Source organism: Chelmon rostratus, chromosome 12, assembly GCF_017976325.1.
Source record: "Chelmon rostratus isolate fCheRos1 chromosome 12, fCheRos1.pri, whole genome shotgun sequence".
In the NCBI taxonomy this organism is placed as follows: Eukaryota; Metazoa; Chordata; class Actinopteri; order Chaetodontiformes; family Chaetodontidae; genus Chelmon; species Chelmon rostratus.
This window is the reverse complement of record NC_055669.1, coordinates 16,648,480-16,664,885: the sequence shown is the minus strand read 5'-3', so window position 1 is coordinate 16,664,885 and position 16,406 is coordinate 16,648,480. Positions and strand designations below refer to the sequence as shown.

The window sequence follows — 16,406 nt, the reverse complement described above, 5'->3', positions numbered from 1 at the left end:
GGCGGTCTAACGGTACCCGGTCATATAAAAGGACCAGCCTGGTTTTTTGCACTCTTCTTTATGAATGCCTTGCTCTTTTTTAGTGCACCCCCAGGTGCCAGCCAGCAGAATACCCTCTTTCAGACCAATTCAAGGCAAATGCAAACACTACACTCTATTATGACCAGTGGAGAGCATTCCAATGGTATCGCACCGGTCAGGGAGCTGAACCTAGAACGGTGAGGGATTAAGGAGCGCTGGCATGACTGAGAAAAGAAAAGGACCGGAGCTGCTGAGTAGTGCAAGAGGCACAGTGGGATGGAGGAGATGTGCAAGGACGAAAGTGGCGTCAAGGACCATCAAAATGTGTGCTTAAATTTCCAAGAAATAGCTGCAATGTCCTATATTTAAGAATGTAAATATTTTCTGTGTCACTGATGTTTCATGATACAAACAGTCTGCTGATGACACTACCTGCCACAAGCTTCAAAAGTTTTATCTTGGCTGAAAGATGTATGATTCTTGAACATAGAAATGTTTATATAAAGAATGACAGTTCAATCCATTTCAGTTTTTGAGATCTTTCTACTTAAGTGTCAGAGAGGAAGTTTAGAGGAAAAGTCTTACAGCACACAAGAAATGATGGGATTGGGATATTTTGCATGTTTTCTCTTCTTGCAGTTACAATGTTCTGGGTTAATTTCTCTAACAGTAACAGCCACCAGGGCCAGACATAGGAATAAAAGATCACTGTGTTGTTGTTGTTCTGTTTGTGTTGTTTTATCTTGCATAGTATTTGAAGTAATGAGGTAAACACACAAAAAACACAAGCTATGACAATACAGAAAACGTGAGATTTGGTGGTTTAATCACATAAAATGTGTAAAAAAAAAACAAAAAAAAAACTACCTTGTCAAACACAACCCAGAGCAACACAAAAGACATCAGTGTCCCATGACCAACTGACAGACTTATTGGGTGAAGAAGTTAAAACATGAGGCCAAAGCCTGTCAGTCGATCTGTCTCCATCCATGCCCTTTCTTCAGGGCCAGTGAAGCTGCTGTAGGGCGTTCTGTCCGCGTTATGCATCTTTGAATTGGGGGGGTAGGGGGTGGGGAGGACATTAGTCGTCCGAGTCTGTGTCGTGGCGCCGCCTGTGGCTTTGTGTGGCACCAGCAGGGGCCGTCTTGTGGCTGACAGGGTTACGGGGGACAGGAGACCCCCCATCAGAGGAGTCTGTGTCATGTCGCTGCTGTCGGTGATGGGGGTGGGAGGGTTGTCGCTCGGCCTTTGCTCCCCCCCTTGAATGGCTGTCATGGGGTCTGGCTCCACTCTGACTCTGGTATGATGGATTATGATGATGGTGGTCCTTTCTCTGCCTGAAGAGTAAAACGAAACAAACAATCCATGATTGGGTCGTGGTGGATCGGATAAGATGTTGTGAGGCTGGGGGACAAGAAGCTGCAGGATGAGTGTTACACTGACATCCACAGAAAACACTGAATGACAGCTCTAAATGAATGTAACAGGCTAGCGTGTGGACACATCTCTATATATTTAACAGCATCATGTATTCTTCACAATACGATTCCTCTTTCACCAGCACAAATTACTGAAGCATATGAATTACATTAATCAGTCTGGTATGCCCACCCGCAGTCCTATACACCTGAATTACAGAAAGTATATGAGGGTTTTGTGGTGCCCAAATTTCAAATGTGTGCAGGACAGTGCCTTAGTGCCCTCTAGTGCTGACAGGTGAAAGCTGTGCAGTGTGTGCAGTGCTACTCTGCGGTTTCTCGTGCTATATATAAATTGACAAAAGATAAAACGAGTTGGAATGAAGAGACCACAGAATTAGACTGAGAACTGGATGAGTGTGTTCCCTCATAATGGCCAGATCACCTGTACTTCAGGGTAAACTGGTCAAACAACTGCATGTTGTGCTTTTGAAAGCTGCATAAAATCAGTCTTTTTCTGCGAATCAGTAAATTATTCAGAGGTGTTCGTCCAAATATGTGACAACATGGGATTTTTAAATCATACTTTGAAGAGTTCCTGATATTTCGTCCACCCTTAGACAACATGTGAACATGAAGAATGAACCAACCTCTTTCTGTTGTCATCTGACTCTGAGGAGGACGAGTCTCTTCTTTGCCTCTTTTTCTTTTTTTCCTTCTTCTTTTTCTCCTTTTTGCTCTTTTTCTCTTTCTTCTTCTTTTTGCTCTCGTGCCTTCACAGACGAAAAAAAGTAACGACGATGATTATTATTCAAGTAAACATGGGAAACAGGATACCGTTTTTGGTTTAGGTGGTCACTAATATAATGCATACTCACCGTTGTGCCACATCTTCCTTTTCTACACTCTGAGATGTCTTTGCTGTTGAGGTTTCTGGACGAGTCTCTGTTTTGTGGTGCTGTAAAGAAAGCATTTCTTTAATCGTTGCATCAAGCCTGTTTTTCCTTTTTCCATCCATCAAACTGCTTTGCACTTACACTCTACACATCTGCATCTTAAAACGTTCAGTGAGTGAGGACAAAAAAAACTTACTGTAAAAACAGGCAAGCCTATTTTAGCTGCCTCCTTTTCCTTTTGGGAGAGCACCATCTTCCTTGACCCTGCACTGTAGATAGAAACTCTCTTATAGACAAACAGTTCACAGTCACGGTGCATTTAGATAAAAGGCTCTTTTGCCACCACCTACATATAAATAGGAACATTTTTAATGGAATAAATATACAACATTGTGAAAGGCAGAGACAGATATTACCACGTTTCCTACATATACATTGTTTGCTCTAAAACACACAATACTATTCTCAAGATAATATTACAAACATCAAAAGTAGGGCCTTAATAAACTGAAACACTCAAAGGTGGTGGACATGTACATTTCTGTAATGCTGTATTTAACAGGAAGAGAATATTCAAAATATAAAGACAGATGCTTAGAAATACTATAAAAACTCTTCTGCACAGAAGCAAAGAACAGCTGTGGTTAGTGCTGTTATCTAGAGATCACGAGTTTATCGTTTTGTTATCTTGAGATAACAAAGATCATTCTCATGGTAACAGCATTGTTTATCTTGTTATCTCAAGAAAACAAAAAGGCAGCTTTTATGAGATAATTTATCACAAGAAAACATTGGTTCCAGTCACAGTCACATTTCATTGATCTGGACAGGCTGTCTGATATAGACAGACTTCTTCAACACTTGTTAATGTTAGCAAGCTAGATTTTAAGGAGTGGATTTTTTTGGTTGTTTTATATATTAGGCTGTTATATTTCAAAGTTGGCAATGTTCTTAAGAAGAAAAGAAAATCACCTGGAACTTCCCAAGCCTGAGATACGGTCCACATTTCTCTCTTCACCATCAGCCTCTTCCCGCCTGCAAACATCTGCGAGGTCCTGGCATGAAAATTCGCAAAATTGTAATTATTAAAGCTTTTCAAAGTAGGCAAATTATTAAAAGGTTTTAAAGCAAAAGCAAGATCAAAAAAAGTGACATACCTCTTTAGTCAGGCCAGTTGGCTGCCTCTTTATATTCTTGTGCCCTCTAAATGGAGAATGGAAATTACAAAATAATTACTGACAAACTGATTATAACTGTATTTTTTTGGTCCACACTTGTGTTTGTCAACCATTCCCCTTATAGGAAGTTATACTTACAGGGCAGCCATCAGTGCCTCGTGCTCTGCAGCCTTGACAGCAGCAAGTTCTTCTTCTTTGGACAAGGGTCTACTGCCTTTTTTATCTTTTGCATACCATGTCAGATCTTTGCCTTTTTGCCATCGTCCTACTGGTGCCATCAAAGAGTTCCCTGGAAACAAGACAGAGGAATTGAAAGCGGTTGAGAGTGATGTAATGTTATTTCTGCTGTATATAGCTCAGGTTTACACTATTTAACAAACACTGCTGTAGTGTTAACGCCATACTGAGATGACCCCTGGAGTTACTCTACAAACAGCAGATAACGCTGTAAAATGCTTTAATAGCAGCCTTGGTGATTTTAACACGACTTATGGATGTAACATTTAGTGATTTACAGATGTATGTGATAAATTCAAGTAAGATGCATCAATGCAGTACTCCACACAGTCAGTCCAATTCAGTGTCAACAGAGTCTACAAAACATTAGAGAAAAGAAAAAAAAAAAACGCCCATCACAATTTCCTAGAGTCCAAGGTGGTGTCATTAAATGTTTTGTACAAAATCCAAACATATACAGTTTACTGTTATGGAGGAGTAAAGAAAACCAGAAAATATATCCACATTTAAGAGGCTGATTTAGAGTATCTTGACTTTCCTTTCATAAAAAGTTACTCAAACCAATTAATTATCAAAACCGTTCATGATTAATTTTCATGGCTGACAACAAATCAATTGTTGCAGCTCTTGCTGGAACCATCAAATATTTGGCAAGTTTAGATTGACTAATGGACTAATCACTGCTGCTCTAAGGTGATTGTGGTGTTTGCCAATACTGACTTGATTATCCAAACTCACTGAACAGCACAAATTAAATTCCCTTTGATGTCACACATGAGTCGAGAAGAGATTTGCCAATGAAAATTGGGCTGCATCCTCTCCTCAGAGTCACCTGCTGATCTAACCATACTAACACAAAACAATGCAGCTGATAAGTGGTTACAACAAGCCTTTTAATGTACCCATATCACGTGTATTAGGCGCGTTCGTGTCCTGAAATAATAATGAAATGTGATTAATAAATTGTGCATTCTAGTTTATCCTTCGATGTCACAGCTGTGGTGCTACGTAGTTCTTGTTAGGCATGCTGACAGCGGTGTGGGCTCATATAGCGGTGTGGCTACGTGTGTTTGCTCAGAGAGAGGGAGCAACAAAAACTGACCTGCACACTGAGGAGTTAAAAACGAGAACATTACTGAGCGACAACACCAGCCCAGAAGACACTGTGTAATGAGGGACTCTACAACAAAAGGTATGGGGAAGAAGCCCGCAGAGTACCAAGGTCGTAGTGTGTAGTTTAACTGTTTTTTTAAGTCTTGCACTGGTGGTTGTGAGTTAGCAGGCAGCTAACGTATTAGCGATCTATCTGCTCGCGCCGATAGCGGACTCGGCTGCTAATTTTTTAGACTTACCGAGATAGTTTTCTCTGTGCTTATCGGCTTTTACGTCATCCCAGTTGAACTGGTCCTGGCCTCCTCTGACCCCTCCCGACCTCGAAGAACCAAACATTTTAGACAGTGATGGTGAAGACCTAAGAGAAAAGTAACGTTGGTCTGCTGTTAGCTCAACCAGCCGACTTTAGCCACATTAGCACACGAGTAGCGCGATTGGTCAGGCCTTCAGCATCGTTCACTCATCCGGGGAGTTGTGCGGTAAGTTTAACTTCCTTTTGTTGATCGGAACATAATGTGTTTCCTGGATCGGTAGTGTTTACTTCGACAACTGAAGATAACCCGGTAACAAACTTTGTTACTTTCAGAAAGAACTACAGAGCGAAGGAGGAAAAGTTGATTGGAACAGCATTCAACTCAAGCTAGGCTATGCTATATAGCTAACGTTACTAACGCCTAAAAACAAAAGCTGTAATAAAAGTGCTTGACCGTGCGTATGTGTATCCCTCCGTTAAGGAAGAAACTGCAGCGTTACATATAGATTAGTTATTTAAAATGGCTGCGTGTGTGTCGCCTAACGTTACTGTCTTCGGCTAATGTTAATAAAAATCAACGTTTCCGTGTTTTGCCGCGCGTGTTCTCGACGCTCGCGAACGTAACGTGTTGATGTTTTGGCCCGCAGTGATGACGTAGGCAGCACAATTTTCCGTAATGGTTCTCACAGCGAAGACACGGAGCGGAGGAGGGAGAAAGTCCCCTGGAGACGACCCTAAAATCTTGGACTAACGTAACTCCTGATGTACATGAAATATTTTTCCAGGCTAATGTCAGGTAGGAGGGAGCATATGTGTCTCTTTTCTGTTGTGTTTGAATCGTCTGTCATGTTATCGCAGCTAATATTGCCATTCATTCCCCTCATTGTGGAAGGAGTCAGGTTGTTTCTGCTGTAGAAGAAGATGGTTGTCGTGTGTGTTCGCTGATCAGGATTAAGTTTAGCTGATGCAACGTTGACTGTAGTTTAATCATGAGTGTGAGTGCACACTTATGCTGTGTTGCATACTTCTTGTTATTAGTGTGATTGCTGTGCAACAATTTTAATGCCACCAAGACTGATTGAAGGGCCGAAACAGTGTATTGTCCCTTGTAGCTGGGAGCCATAATATTGCTGTTTCAAAAGTCCCAATCACACCTGCATCTTTAACTCAGCCCATACTTTAAAGGTCAGTGAGTATAAATATTACAAAGTTATCCAAAAGTCCTACCCTACACCATCAATACACAAAGCAACTACAGATGTTTTCTTCAGAAAATGCTTCCCTAGTTTGCGTTTACCATCCCCGAAAACATGAATTCAGAATTTCCATGCAAATCGTAACATTTTTATTGCTCCTGATAGTGAGTCAAAGTGCACTTTGCAATGCATGAGCGTTTATCTGCTAGATAATGCTGGTAGAAGATTGCAAACCCTCATGAAACTCCAAGAAAATAATAATAAAACAAAAAGATTGCTACTCTGCAGTTTCTCTGTGCTATATCTGAATTGACAAAAGACAAAATGAGTTGGAATGAAGAGATCGCAGCATTAGACTGAGAACTGGATGAGTGTGTTCCCTCATAATGGCCAAATCACCTGTACTTCAGGGTAAACTGGGCAAGCAACAATGCTGTATTGACACTACAAACTGCATGTTGTGCTTTCCAAAGCTGCAAAAAAAACAGTCTTTTTCTGAGACTTTTGGCTATAAAATGCAGAAAATTGTGAAATTCTCATCATATTTTCGCTGGGGTGACATATTCATATTGCTTATTTTGTCCAACCAACAGTTCAAAACCCAGCATACTTCATATATGACCAGCAGGCATTAAATGATCATGATACAATGTTTATTGTAGTTGCTGATACATCTTTGTTGATCAATAATAGATTGATGGACTAATGTTCCAGTGCTCACACTGAGCACTTAGCAGACTGTATCTGACAGAGTTCACATGATTTAAATTTGGCTTCCTGCAAATATCAGTCACATGAGATTTAGTGCATGTGGTTAAAGTTAAGCACAGTGCAGCTTCCAATAAGCGTCTGATTGTAAACTCACATGTCTCTCGTTTCCTGTCAGGCGACTCTGTGTCAAGTTCAAAATGTTCATCCTTGTGTAGGTGTTGGATTTTATTTCAGGTTTTGTTTTTAAGAAATACAGATTAGGTCATGTTAAACATTTGTTTATAAAACTTTCCTTCTTCAGCCACGACTCAGAAAACATGATCATGTTTCACACTGGGGCTGCAACTTCTCCATATAAAAATGATCAATTTATTGCATTTTGTGTATTGTTTTGAATACTTTTGTCTGTAAAATGACAGAAATTATGGTTAATGACCATCTGTTGCTGAAAGTGATTCATTAAAATAGCATATTCAGCCTTGACAAGTTGTAACTTGTAATATAGACTTTTATTTCATGAATGATGATCATAAAAATCAGAATTGATCGATTTAGTTAGTAGTTAATCTCATTTGTGAGCATTTGGCACTTTTCTTTGTCTTATGTGGAGGAAAAAAATGAACATTTTTGCATTTTGGACTGCTGGTCACCAAAACAAGCAACTGAAAGACAACTTGAAAGACAAATTCACTAGTCACAACTGAAAGTAATCGGCAGTTGCAGTCCCAAATCGATTCTGAAAATGTTTGCAGACTTAATTTCAATTAGCCAATTGATGATTGTTTCAGATCTAGATTCAAATTAAGTATAGATTATGACATAAGTAAGATAAGATAATTCATTCTTGTTCACCTAGGGGAAATCGGGATGTTACAGCGGCACAGGGGCATAAAAAAAGTATGAATAAAAAGAGAAACTTAAAATAAATAAATAACTGATAATATGTAAAATGACAGTAGAATAAAACAGAAACTATACAAGATCAGTTTACTCAAAATTAAAGGCAATAGCAGTACACATACAGTACCTGACAACTGATGTTGTGCTGGAACTAATGGTGCAATATGTCTCAATATCTTATCAACCCTCAAATACAACAAGAAATCAACTGAAATGTGTGGATTAGCTGTTTATGGTACATAAATGGACATTAAATATGTTTGGGTTTTGGACCTGGTTTTGACCACGTGAATTAAAACAATATGAAGAGGCTCTCTGTGGTGGAGGGTTTGGGTTGGCGGTGATACATGTTCCCGGACGGGAACCTAAAAATGCACCTTCACTGGCTTCTGAACAGGAAGTCCTGCACCTTTAATTAGCCACGCTGTTGTGTACGGGAAGCGTTCAAGAGGCGATGGAGAAAGCCTCTTGTCACTTGCACCTGCAAAGACGACCTCGCTGCATCTGGTTTGCCTGGAGACGAGAAGGCTCATAGTGCTGGGATTTTATTCTTGGCTATAAAAAGATCTGGGAGGCTTTGCAAAGTCCAGCACGGTTTACTTTTGTTTTTGTAGCTGGATTAGACTAATTTATCTTTTTTTCTTTATCTGTAATTTCTTGCACATCATCATGTCATATGGAATAACTCATTTTTGGACTAATTGCCAAGTTGTCTGATACCTGACATTGATGTGTAATAGGCCTATAACCAATCATCATCGCGATTATTAGCTTTTCACTGTAGTTCACACAGTAGCATATTACTACGGCTCTAGCTGGCTTTCCATCAGTAATATAAGCTTGGAAAATGCTCATAGTTGTTACTGAAAACCAGATAAACCTATTCAGCATTTTAAATGTATCTTGGACAGCTAAAATCTGCTACGGTGTAAACACGGTCCTGCCCTCTCTCTTTTTTTTTTAATCCTCCCTCTTGCGTCCGCACACAATCTGCACACGTCACTCCCTCCACGTCCACTTGCGTTTCCCGTCTGTTCAGGCTCTGTGTGTGTTGAGGAAAGGTAAGGAGGGACGCGCAGCCCGTACTTTTTTTGTTTACCTGAGAAGCTTACCTGAAAATGTTGGTAATGAAAGAGCGGTTGTGTTGAATGTATCACAGTACAGAAAAGCTAAGATGTCGATGTAGCAATTTTTAAAAGAAACTGTAAGTAATGTGTAGGTCAGTGTGTCAGCGTGATTGGACGGCTGCATAATTTGGTTAATGGTTAATTATTACTTGAATAATATGAGCCTATATCTGCATTAAAAGCAGTTTTCCCTCTCGTATTTCTTGGCTGTCCTGTTCTTTCCTGCCATCACAAGCAGAGTAACTCTCTCGATTAGAGAGTAATTGCTCCTCGACAGCACCATGGAAACCTCACGGCTCGCCAACCAGTTGATTGCCTCTGCTCTTGTGGGAGATGTTTTGGCCTCCTCGTTTGGTTCGCCTTTGAGAGCCGCCGGCTTATCGTTTTATTGCGTTTCCCCCACCAGAGCGAGGCTTGTCCAAACACGTTAGCCCGCTGTAACACTTCGACTTCATATGTGTGTGTGCACAGAGAGAGTTGGTCCTTTTTGTGACTCATACCACAGATTCCAGTGGGTGCGTGTCACTCACCCGCTTGTTTCCTTGACTGAACTCCCCTCTCCACCTCTCCTTCAGCTATGGCTGGACCCAGGCCCGTGGTGCTCAGCGGCCCGTCCGGGGCAGGGAAGAGCACTCTGCTGAAGAAGCTCATGAAAGAATATGACAGCGTCTTCGGCTTCAGCGTCTCCCGTAAGTGCGCCGCTCTCTGCCATAGCAGTTCACATTGATGTTTGTTGATGCTCTTGCCAGTAGTGAGGTTTGTTACTGATGAGTACAGCAAGCAAATGCAGAGTTTTCTGCTCTCAAAAACAAGCAATAATTTGCATCATTTTGAGCTTTAGGAAATTGTGATATAACTAATTGGGTTTTTTTTTTGATAATTTTTCACCATTTTATGGTCCAAACTCGTCCAAACAACAATTAATCAAACAAATAAATCTGATTAGAGATAAAGTACAGACTATAATATAACGGTCTTATCCACCCTCAGATACAACAAGAAATCCTCGCCCAGGAGAAGAGAATGGCAGAGGTACAGCATGTTCCTCCTCTTTCACGACGGCTGCAACAGCAAATCACATTTTTTGAGTCCGTGGTATTCTCGGTAGTCTTCTTAATTTGTATTGTGTGCGTCCCCTTTTTGGGTTTCAGATTACCATTATGTTACACGGGAGGTGATGCAGAGAGGGATTGACAACGGCGAGTTCATCGAGAACGCAGAGTTTTCTGGGAACATGTACGGGACGAGTAAGGCTGCCGTGCAAGACGTCCAGGCCAGGAACCTCATCTGCATACTGGATATTGACATGCAGGGTGTGAGGAACATCAAAACAACAGACCTCAATCCCATCTACATCTCGATCCAGCCGCCGTCCATGGCGGTCCTGGTAAGCACAGGAGGAAGTGCATTTTATTGAATGGGTTCACACACACACACCTACAGGTTCCTGTTGGCCTAGGGAGGAGGTCCTGGCTGTGACATTTAGTTTTCTTTGTGCCACGGCTACCTGGTCATACAGGTTTTGGACTATTCCTTTGATGCCTTCTGGGCGGTGTATTGACATTTGTTGATTTGTATTGTTTCAGGAAAAGCGTTTAAGAGACAGAAAAACAGAGTCAGAGGAGAACCTCCAGAAACGTTTAAAGGCAGCCGAGGTGGACATGGAGTTCAGTAAGTATTTGTCTTGTTTTTTTTGCAAAAATCAAAGCACATAAACTTTAAAAACACGACCGAACATGATCATATCTCCTTCTAGGTAAAGAGCCTGGTGTCTTTGATGCCGTAATTGTCAATGATAACTTGGAGGATGCTTATGGGCAGTTAAAGCATGCTCTTCTCGAGGTGAGTCGTGAGTGCAGAACACAGTCCTCAACATTAGCATCAACAAACACGTTTTTGATAACGTCACACGCAGAATGAAAATGTTTTTTACATAACAAGATTCAATAAAGTGAGAGTGCGACTTTTTAAAGAAGTGAAATGATAATCTTTTACTTACAAGTGGAAAGTTCAGTTCAGTTTCCGAACCCCCCCCCCCCCCCGAACGACTGTCCAATCATAGCTTAGCAACTGTAACTAGGCGCAGCAGGCCTGACAAGCTTTGGATATCAAAAACAAAAGAGTGGAAGAAATTGATTAAACATGATTATCTGCTCTAATGTAAGCAAATGTTAGCATGTCTGGCTAACCAGCATTACTTTCAGGCAGTTAGCATATCATTAGCTAACTTTATTATTTTGAAGGGGTCCAGGTTATGTAAGAAGAAGCCCCCCTCACAGCTACATCCACAGCATGTGAGCTGGTCGTGGATGATACTGCATCAGGGTTTACGTTAGCAGCTCTGTCCTGTTCTTTATTGGGTTTAGGGAAGTTTACATGTCAGCCATCTGAGTCACCACCAAAGCGTTAACATTACTCGCCAAACACACATAGCCTTTTCTCTTGAAATGTTAAACTGAATCTAATCTCTTGTCTTGATTGTCCAAGAACATTAGCATCCAAACAGGGCTACATTAGAATGGAACAGCTATTCCATTCTAATGTAGAATGCAATAGCTGTTCCAATGTAGAATGGAATAGCTAACAGCCTGGTCTTGTAGTTTCATTATCATGTTTTTAATATCAAGGCTAGCTAGCTGTACATGCACTACAAGAACAATGCTGTTTATTTATTTCCATGTCTTATTTTTGGCCAGATACAGCATTTTCAGACAACTCGTGGAGCTAGCGTTAGCTTAATTAGCTAGTTAGCTACAGCTCATAAAATCGACTGTTGCCTACTAAAAGAGAGAGGCCTGCTTTTGTCCAATTCTGTCTGAAATCAAGTACCCATTGTTAAAAAATGTACTGTGAGTTTTAATGCACGCATTGTTCAGCTAGCTTAGATATCAGTGGTAACTAATGTTAATTTGTCAGTTAGCATAGCCTCACTACTTGACGTCCTGTTACACTTATAAATATGATGTAGTCTTTAAAGGAACTGACTCAAGAGCATCTTGGGAAATAAAGACAAAGTGAATGTCTTGTAATTACCAGTTATGGCCACAGTGGCCGCTGTTGAGCAAATGTAGTTTTGCTTTAAATTTCTTGTTCCATCCATTTCCTGTTTAATTACCTGGGAGCATTATTATAACAAATAATATCTTTTTTCCTTCTCTAGGAAATTAATTTGGTCAAGAAAATCAAGGTGTCTTCGTAGGAGACCACTGCAGCCTGGCACCTTTTTAGTCCCGTCCAGCCACTCCTCACCAAAACCGCAGACCTCCATTCCAGTCGTGAACATTCCCTCAGATGGTGGTCTGTGACCCTCAGACGTCCCTCAGGGGATACACACATATGTAGGTTTTACATGTTGTTTAGTGGTAGTTATTACCAAATGATAACATGCTGTAAAGTGGAACTTCCTTTTTTTTTTTTTTCTTTTTTACTCACAGGAAGCGTTTTCCATATTCTTATTTTCATTTATATGAAGAAGATACTCCATTAATGCTAACTTGATGTGTAACTGGCATGGTGTGCAGGATGTTCTGTTGGACAGGGTTTAGTGAACACAGGTGTATCGCTTTGTGCTCTCACCAGTCTGGACTAACACAAGCAGGGAAGTAACATAACTCATTCCATCATGTAGATAAAACCGTTTTTTTAAGGGTTTGAAGAGGCATTTCTGGAAATGTTGGTATGAGGCAGCAAGTTATGTTACTCCAACCACAAATCAAACGGTATTGGTGAAATAGATTTGCAGACAGTGAAATGTACTGAGGACAGATAAATTGAGAGTTTGATGTCAGCACACTTGCACACGTTTAGTTCAGGAGGGAACCCCCTCATCTGAACACTTCAGCACTACAACAGATTTCTGAAAATCATGGCGGCTAGGAGTACATGCAACTCAGCTGTACTGTGGAAATAATAAAGCTAATCCAGCGCTAGTTGATGCTTTTCTCTTACAGGTTTTTGTAAATTGCTACAGATATGCTAACTCCATTAATGGTCGGTTTGCTGGATGCCCGTAGGATTAAATCCCATTACAGCGGCAGAAAACCTTTTTTATTTTTATTTTTGAGGGGTTATAAAAGAACAATTTCACTCGTTATTTTACAGTTGGAAATTTGTAAAACTTTTATATTGTGTCATTTTGCAGCTTCACCTGTACAGTAAAATACATTTAGTTGACTGTTTTGATTACTGACTAAAGGAGGTTTTTAACTTTGAAGGAAAATTGAACGGCATGTTTATCTTTTTTTATATTGCTGAGAATTAAGCACACAGATCTCCTTTTACTTGAAAACTGAGAGAATATTTATGACCCATTTGTTATTTCCACTTTAAATTATCCACTTATATACAGTAATTAAATCTTACATCATACTCACAGAGAATCATGCGGTCATTTAACACCAGCTCTATTAGTAATGTGGTTATGTTATGTAATGTTGTGAAAAGATGTCATCATGTATTCCTTAAACCCGTTAAACATCTAGCAGTAAGACTATGTTATCTGCTAAAACTTAAATAAATGTCACAGTACTGGAAGAAGAATTATTTGTATCTGTGCTATAAATAAGAATTGTGAAAGAATCATGCCATAGTTATTTGCGGTACATTTATTCAATTCAGATTTAACACTGAGTACGCATACGTGTTTCAAAAACTACACATGTACAATACAAGCAATTACAGTCTGTTAGTGCTTTAATATTCATACATAACATGATCCTTGTAACTGACTAGAAGACCTTGAAAAACAACACAAACACCACAAATCTTTAAGGGAACAGATGCTGTATTCTACTCGCTTTTTAAATCGCAGTGAAAAGGTAGTAAATTCTGTGAGCTCAAGTAATTGGCATGAACATTTGCTCGCAATCAAATACAACAGATCTGGTTACTCTGGATAAACACGTCTGCTTTTGAAAAGCAAATACATGCAGTCACTCATCTAAACATATATCACATATGAATAATCCTGTGATATCCTGTGAATTCAAAGGTAATTGCACTGCATTAACAGACACATAATGTCCAAAAAACTGACGTTCAATTCACAATTAACATGTTTCACAAAATATAAATGATGTAAATGCAGTCAAATACAGGAACCTGATGTGAACCAGGTTGTCAGTCTGCTCACCAATAAATCATTCACAAACAACCATAGTAGAAGAGAAGTTGTATTTGATTTTGCTTAAACTGACTATAGACTCATCTTTGATTCAACTTCAACAACAGCCTGTTGACCACAGTGGTCACTAAATTCTGTTGTTAATTTTACACAATCAGTGTTGCATACTTAAATTAACTAACAGCAAAACTGAAGTAGAAACAGGTTGACATAACCTCATTAACAGCCACTAACTCCAACATTTGCTGCTCCAGGAATCTAAGGCACTGCAAAAGTGCAAAAGGCAACATTTCTTTAAAGGTACAAAAGTAAACCTGAAAAAAATATATCTACCTAAATATACTGTACTATTTATTGATGTGTATAGTAGGAGTTTCCACTGAGGATAATGCTTGGACTAGTTAATATTTGTCATGGTTCATGATTTTGTGAAGGTATGTGTAAATCGAATATGACGCTTCCTTTACCTTAAAGAAACCTTAGTGTTTTGGTTTATGTCCTCTGTGTATATTGTACAATGCACTCTGCATGTGGCATAGAGCAGGTGTAACACAGCAGTTGGGGGCTGACTTACAGTGACACAGTTATACCTACATGTTGCCTAGTTCAAAGAGACCATCTGACTCTAACCATTTGTCAAGAAAAAGACTCAGACGATGAGCCTATTTTCTGATGGACAGCTTCAAAATGGAATGGTTTGTCAAATGCAGTAAATATACGCCACGTTAGGATATGTGTCATTCGTCATTTAAGTAGAAATGTCCCCATTTAAGACTAAGAGGGTTTGTGGTACCAAATTAAAATAGTTTGCTACTACTGGTTCTGGTGAAGGTTATCACTGATTTGAAGAGTGACTGGCTTGCCCACTGATGTGTAGCCGTAGGTCTGAGTTGACACTTTGGTTTTAAAGCTCTGCTGCCCACCCTCGACTCTCTGCACCTCTGAGCAGTATGAAGGCTTCACTTCCAGCTGCGCGTGGCTCACTTGGATGGGGACGTGCCTTTCCGTCCTGGACCGGGCTCCGCTGGCTTGGGGGACAGCAGGTGAGAAAAGGCTGCTGGAGAGATGTTCCCTGAAGCGACTGAAGAAGCCGCTCCTCTGCCTCGGTACCACAACCGGCCGCCCCACGTTGAGGAGCACCGGCTGTCCCACCGCGGACCCACCGATCTCCCTCTGGAGCACAGAGATCTCACAGGGCTTTTCCGCAGCGGTGTGATGGGTGTTGGAGGAGCCGTAGGTCTCGCCTTCTTCCGGGACATAATCCTCCAAGTCTTCGAGGGTTAGGACGCGGCCTCCTCGCGTCAGAATCTGAGGCTCCTGCTTTGTGAATGAGCTATGATCATCATCTTCATCATCTGGTTCAAAGATGACAGTTTGTTGATCATCCAGGTCCTCGCTGTCCTCTCCAGCTGGCGTCAGGACAGATGAGAGCTCGTGTGGCTCTCCGGTGATTCCAGAGACAGAATCAGAGGTGACATGAGCCTCCTCTTCTTCCCAGGAGAGCTGCTGGCTGCTGACGTCTCCCTGCAGCTGGGCCTGCTCCACCAGCTTGTTGTTGGAATTGTTAGCGTTTGGGTTTTCGGGTGGAGACCGTTTGGCTCTGGAGGGAGTGGCTGCACGATCAGACCCTGCTGGTGAGATGCCTCTCCTCCTGGACAGCCTGGGGGATTTATTGACCTTATACTCGATGACCTCCTCTACCTCGACCCACCTGGGTTTGCTCTCCATGGCTCTGGCTTCAGTGCCCTCGGGCTCAGTAACATAGAGGGTCGGGATAGTGGTCTTTCTGGGAGTGGGCATCCTCCTCAGCCTTGCTGTAGGGGGCTCTGGGGTGGAGGTCTCCGAGCGGTGGGCTCCGACAATAGTCAAGCCAGGGGACCTGTGCCTCCTCATGCGTGGGTTTTTCACCACAGTGGTTATGGTCTCCTCACTGGCACAAAGAGAAAAAGACGACACACATTATTAGAGCTAAAGTACGAAGTGTTGGATTCAAATAGAAGCGCTGCAGTAATAAAGTTGCCAGTTAAAGAAGACAACACCCAGGTGAAGACAGCCCATCCTCTCATCATCTGTGTGACAGAATCCTTTCCACTCAGGCTTTAAATACTACACAGCAATGCATACAAGGGACCACAAAGAAGCACACACACACACACACACAAAAGAGCTCCAAATTGCCTTAAGGTCCATTTTATCTTTTAGTGAGCAAAACACAGCGAGACAAAAAACAAAAA

At 41.0% G+C, this 16,406-nt stretch overlaps 3 protein-coding genes across 6 annotated transcripts in view; 1 reads left to right on the top strand and 2 right to left on the bottom strand.

Annotated features, from left to right (window-relative positions):
• Positions 1–601: 601 nt before the first annotated feature.
• c12h1orf35 (chromosome 12 C1orf35 homolog) lies at positions 602–5,744 on the bottom strand. The gene is made up of 8 exons (XM_041948263.1): positions 5,103–5,744; positions 3,652–3,802; positions 3,493–3,538; positions 3,308–3,390; positions 2,532–2,604; positions 2,318–2,397; positions 2,090–2,212; positions 602–1,358 (listed from the first exon to the last, which is right to left on the bottom strand). The coding sequence occupies exons 1-8, from the start codon at positions 5,197–5,199 to the stop codon at positions 1,103–1,105; spliced, it is 909 nt and encodes a 302-aa protein (XP_041804197.1). The 5' UTR covers positions 5,200–5,744; the 3' UTR covers positions 602–1,102.
• guk1a (guanylate kinase 1a) lies at positions 4,809–14,125 on the top strand. Of its 4 annotated transcripts, XM_041948264.1 has the most exons (8): positions 5,369–5,426; positions 5,764–5,912; positions 9,626–9,739; positions 10,041–10,082; positions 10,202–10,437; positions 10,637–10,721; positions 10,807–10,892; positions 12,211–14,125. In XM_041948264.1, exons 2-8 carry the CDS (start codon positions 5,879–5,881, stop codon positions 12,247–12,249), a joined length of 636 nt encoding a protein of 211 aa, XP_041804198.1. In that variant the 5' UTR covers positions 5,369–5,426; positions 5,764–5,878; the 3' UTR covers positions 12,250–14,125. The 4 variants fall into 4 exon arrangements, with proteins under 4 accessions (XP_041804199.1, XP_041804200.1, XP_041804198.1 ...); XM_041948265.1 differs by lacking the exons at positions 5,369–5,426; positions 5,764–5,912 and adding an exon at positions 4,809–4,942; XM_041948266.1 differs by lacking the exon at positions 5,764–5,912 and having other exon boundaries at positions 5,366–5,426.
• The window catches only part of obscnb (obscurin, cytoskeletal calmodulin and titin-interacting RhoGEF b), a 55,470-nt gene continuing 52,715 nt past the window's right edge, over positions 13,652–16,406 (bottom strand). Inside the window, 1 exon segment of the mRNA XM_041948995.1 lies at positions 13,652–16,102. Coding sequence (XP_041804929.1) covers positions 14,986–16,102 — 1,117 coding nt within the window. The 3' untranslated portion in view covers positions 13,652–14,985.

Excerpts from the sequence above, each read along its gene's own strand:
- c12h1orf35 (XM_041948263.1), bottom strand. The coding sequence starts at position 5,199 with ATGTTTGGTTCTTCGAGGTCGGGAGGGGTCAGAGGAGGCCAGGACCAG. Across the intron at positions 2,605-3,307 it reads TCAGGCTTGGGAAGTTCCAG|TGCAGGGTCAAGGAAGATGG; the intron begins GTGATTTTCTTT and ends TTCTATCTACAG. Across the intron at positions 2,213-2,317 it reads AAGGAAGATGTGGCACAACG|GCACGAGAGCAAAAAGAAGA; the intron begins GTGAGTATGCAT and ends TCGTCTGTGAAG.
- guk1a (XM_041948264.1), top strand. The coding sequence starts at position 5,879 with ATGTACATGAAATATTTTTCCAGGCTAATGTCAG. Across the intron at positions 10,083-10,201 it reads AGGAGAAGAGAATGGCAGAG|ATTACCATTATGTTACACGG; the intron begins GTACAGCATGTT and ends TTTGGGTTTCAG. Across the intron at positions 10,893-12,210 it reads TAAAGCATGCTCTTCTCGAG|GAAATTAATTTGGTCAAGAA; the intron begins GTGAGTCGTGAG and ends TTCCTTCTCTAG.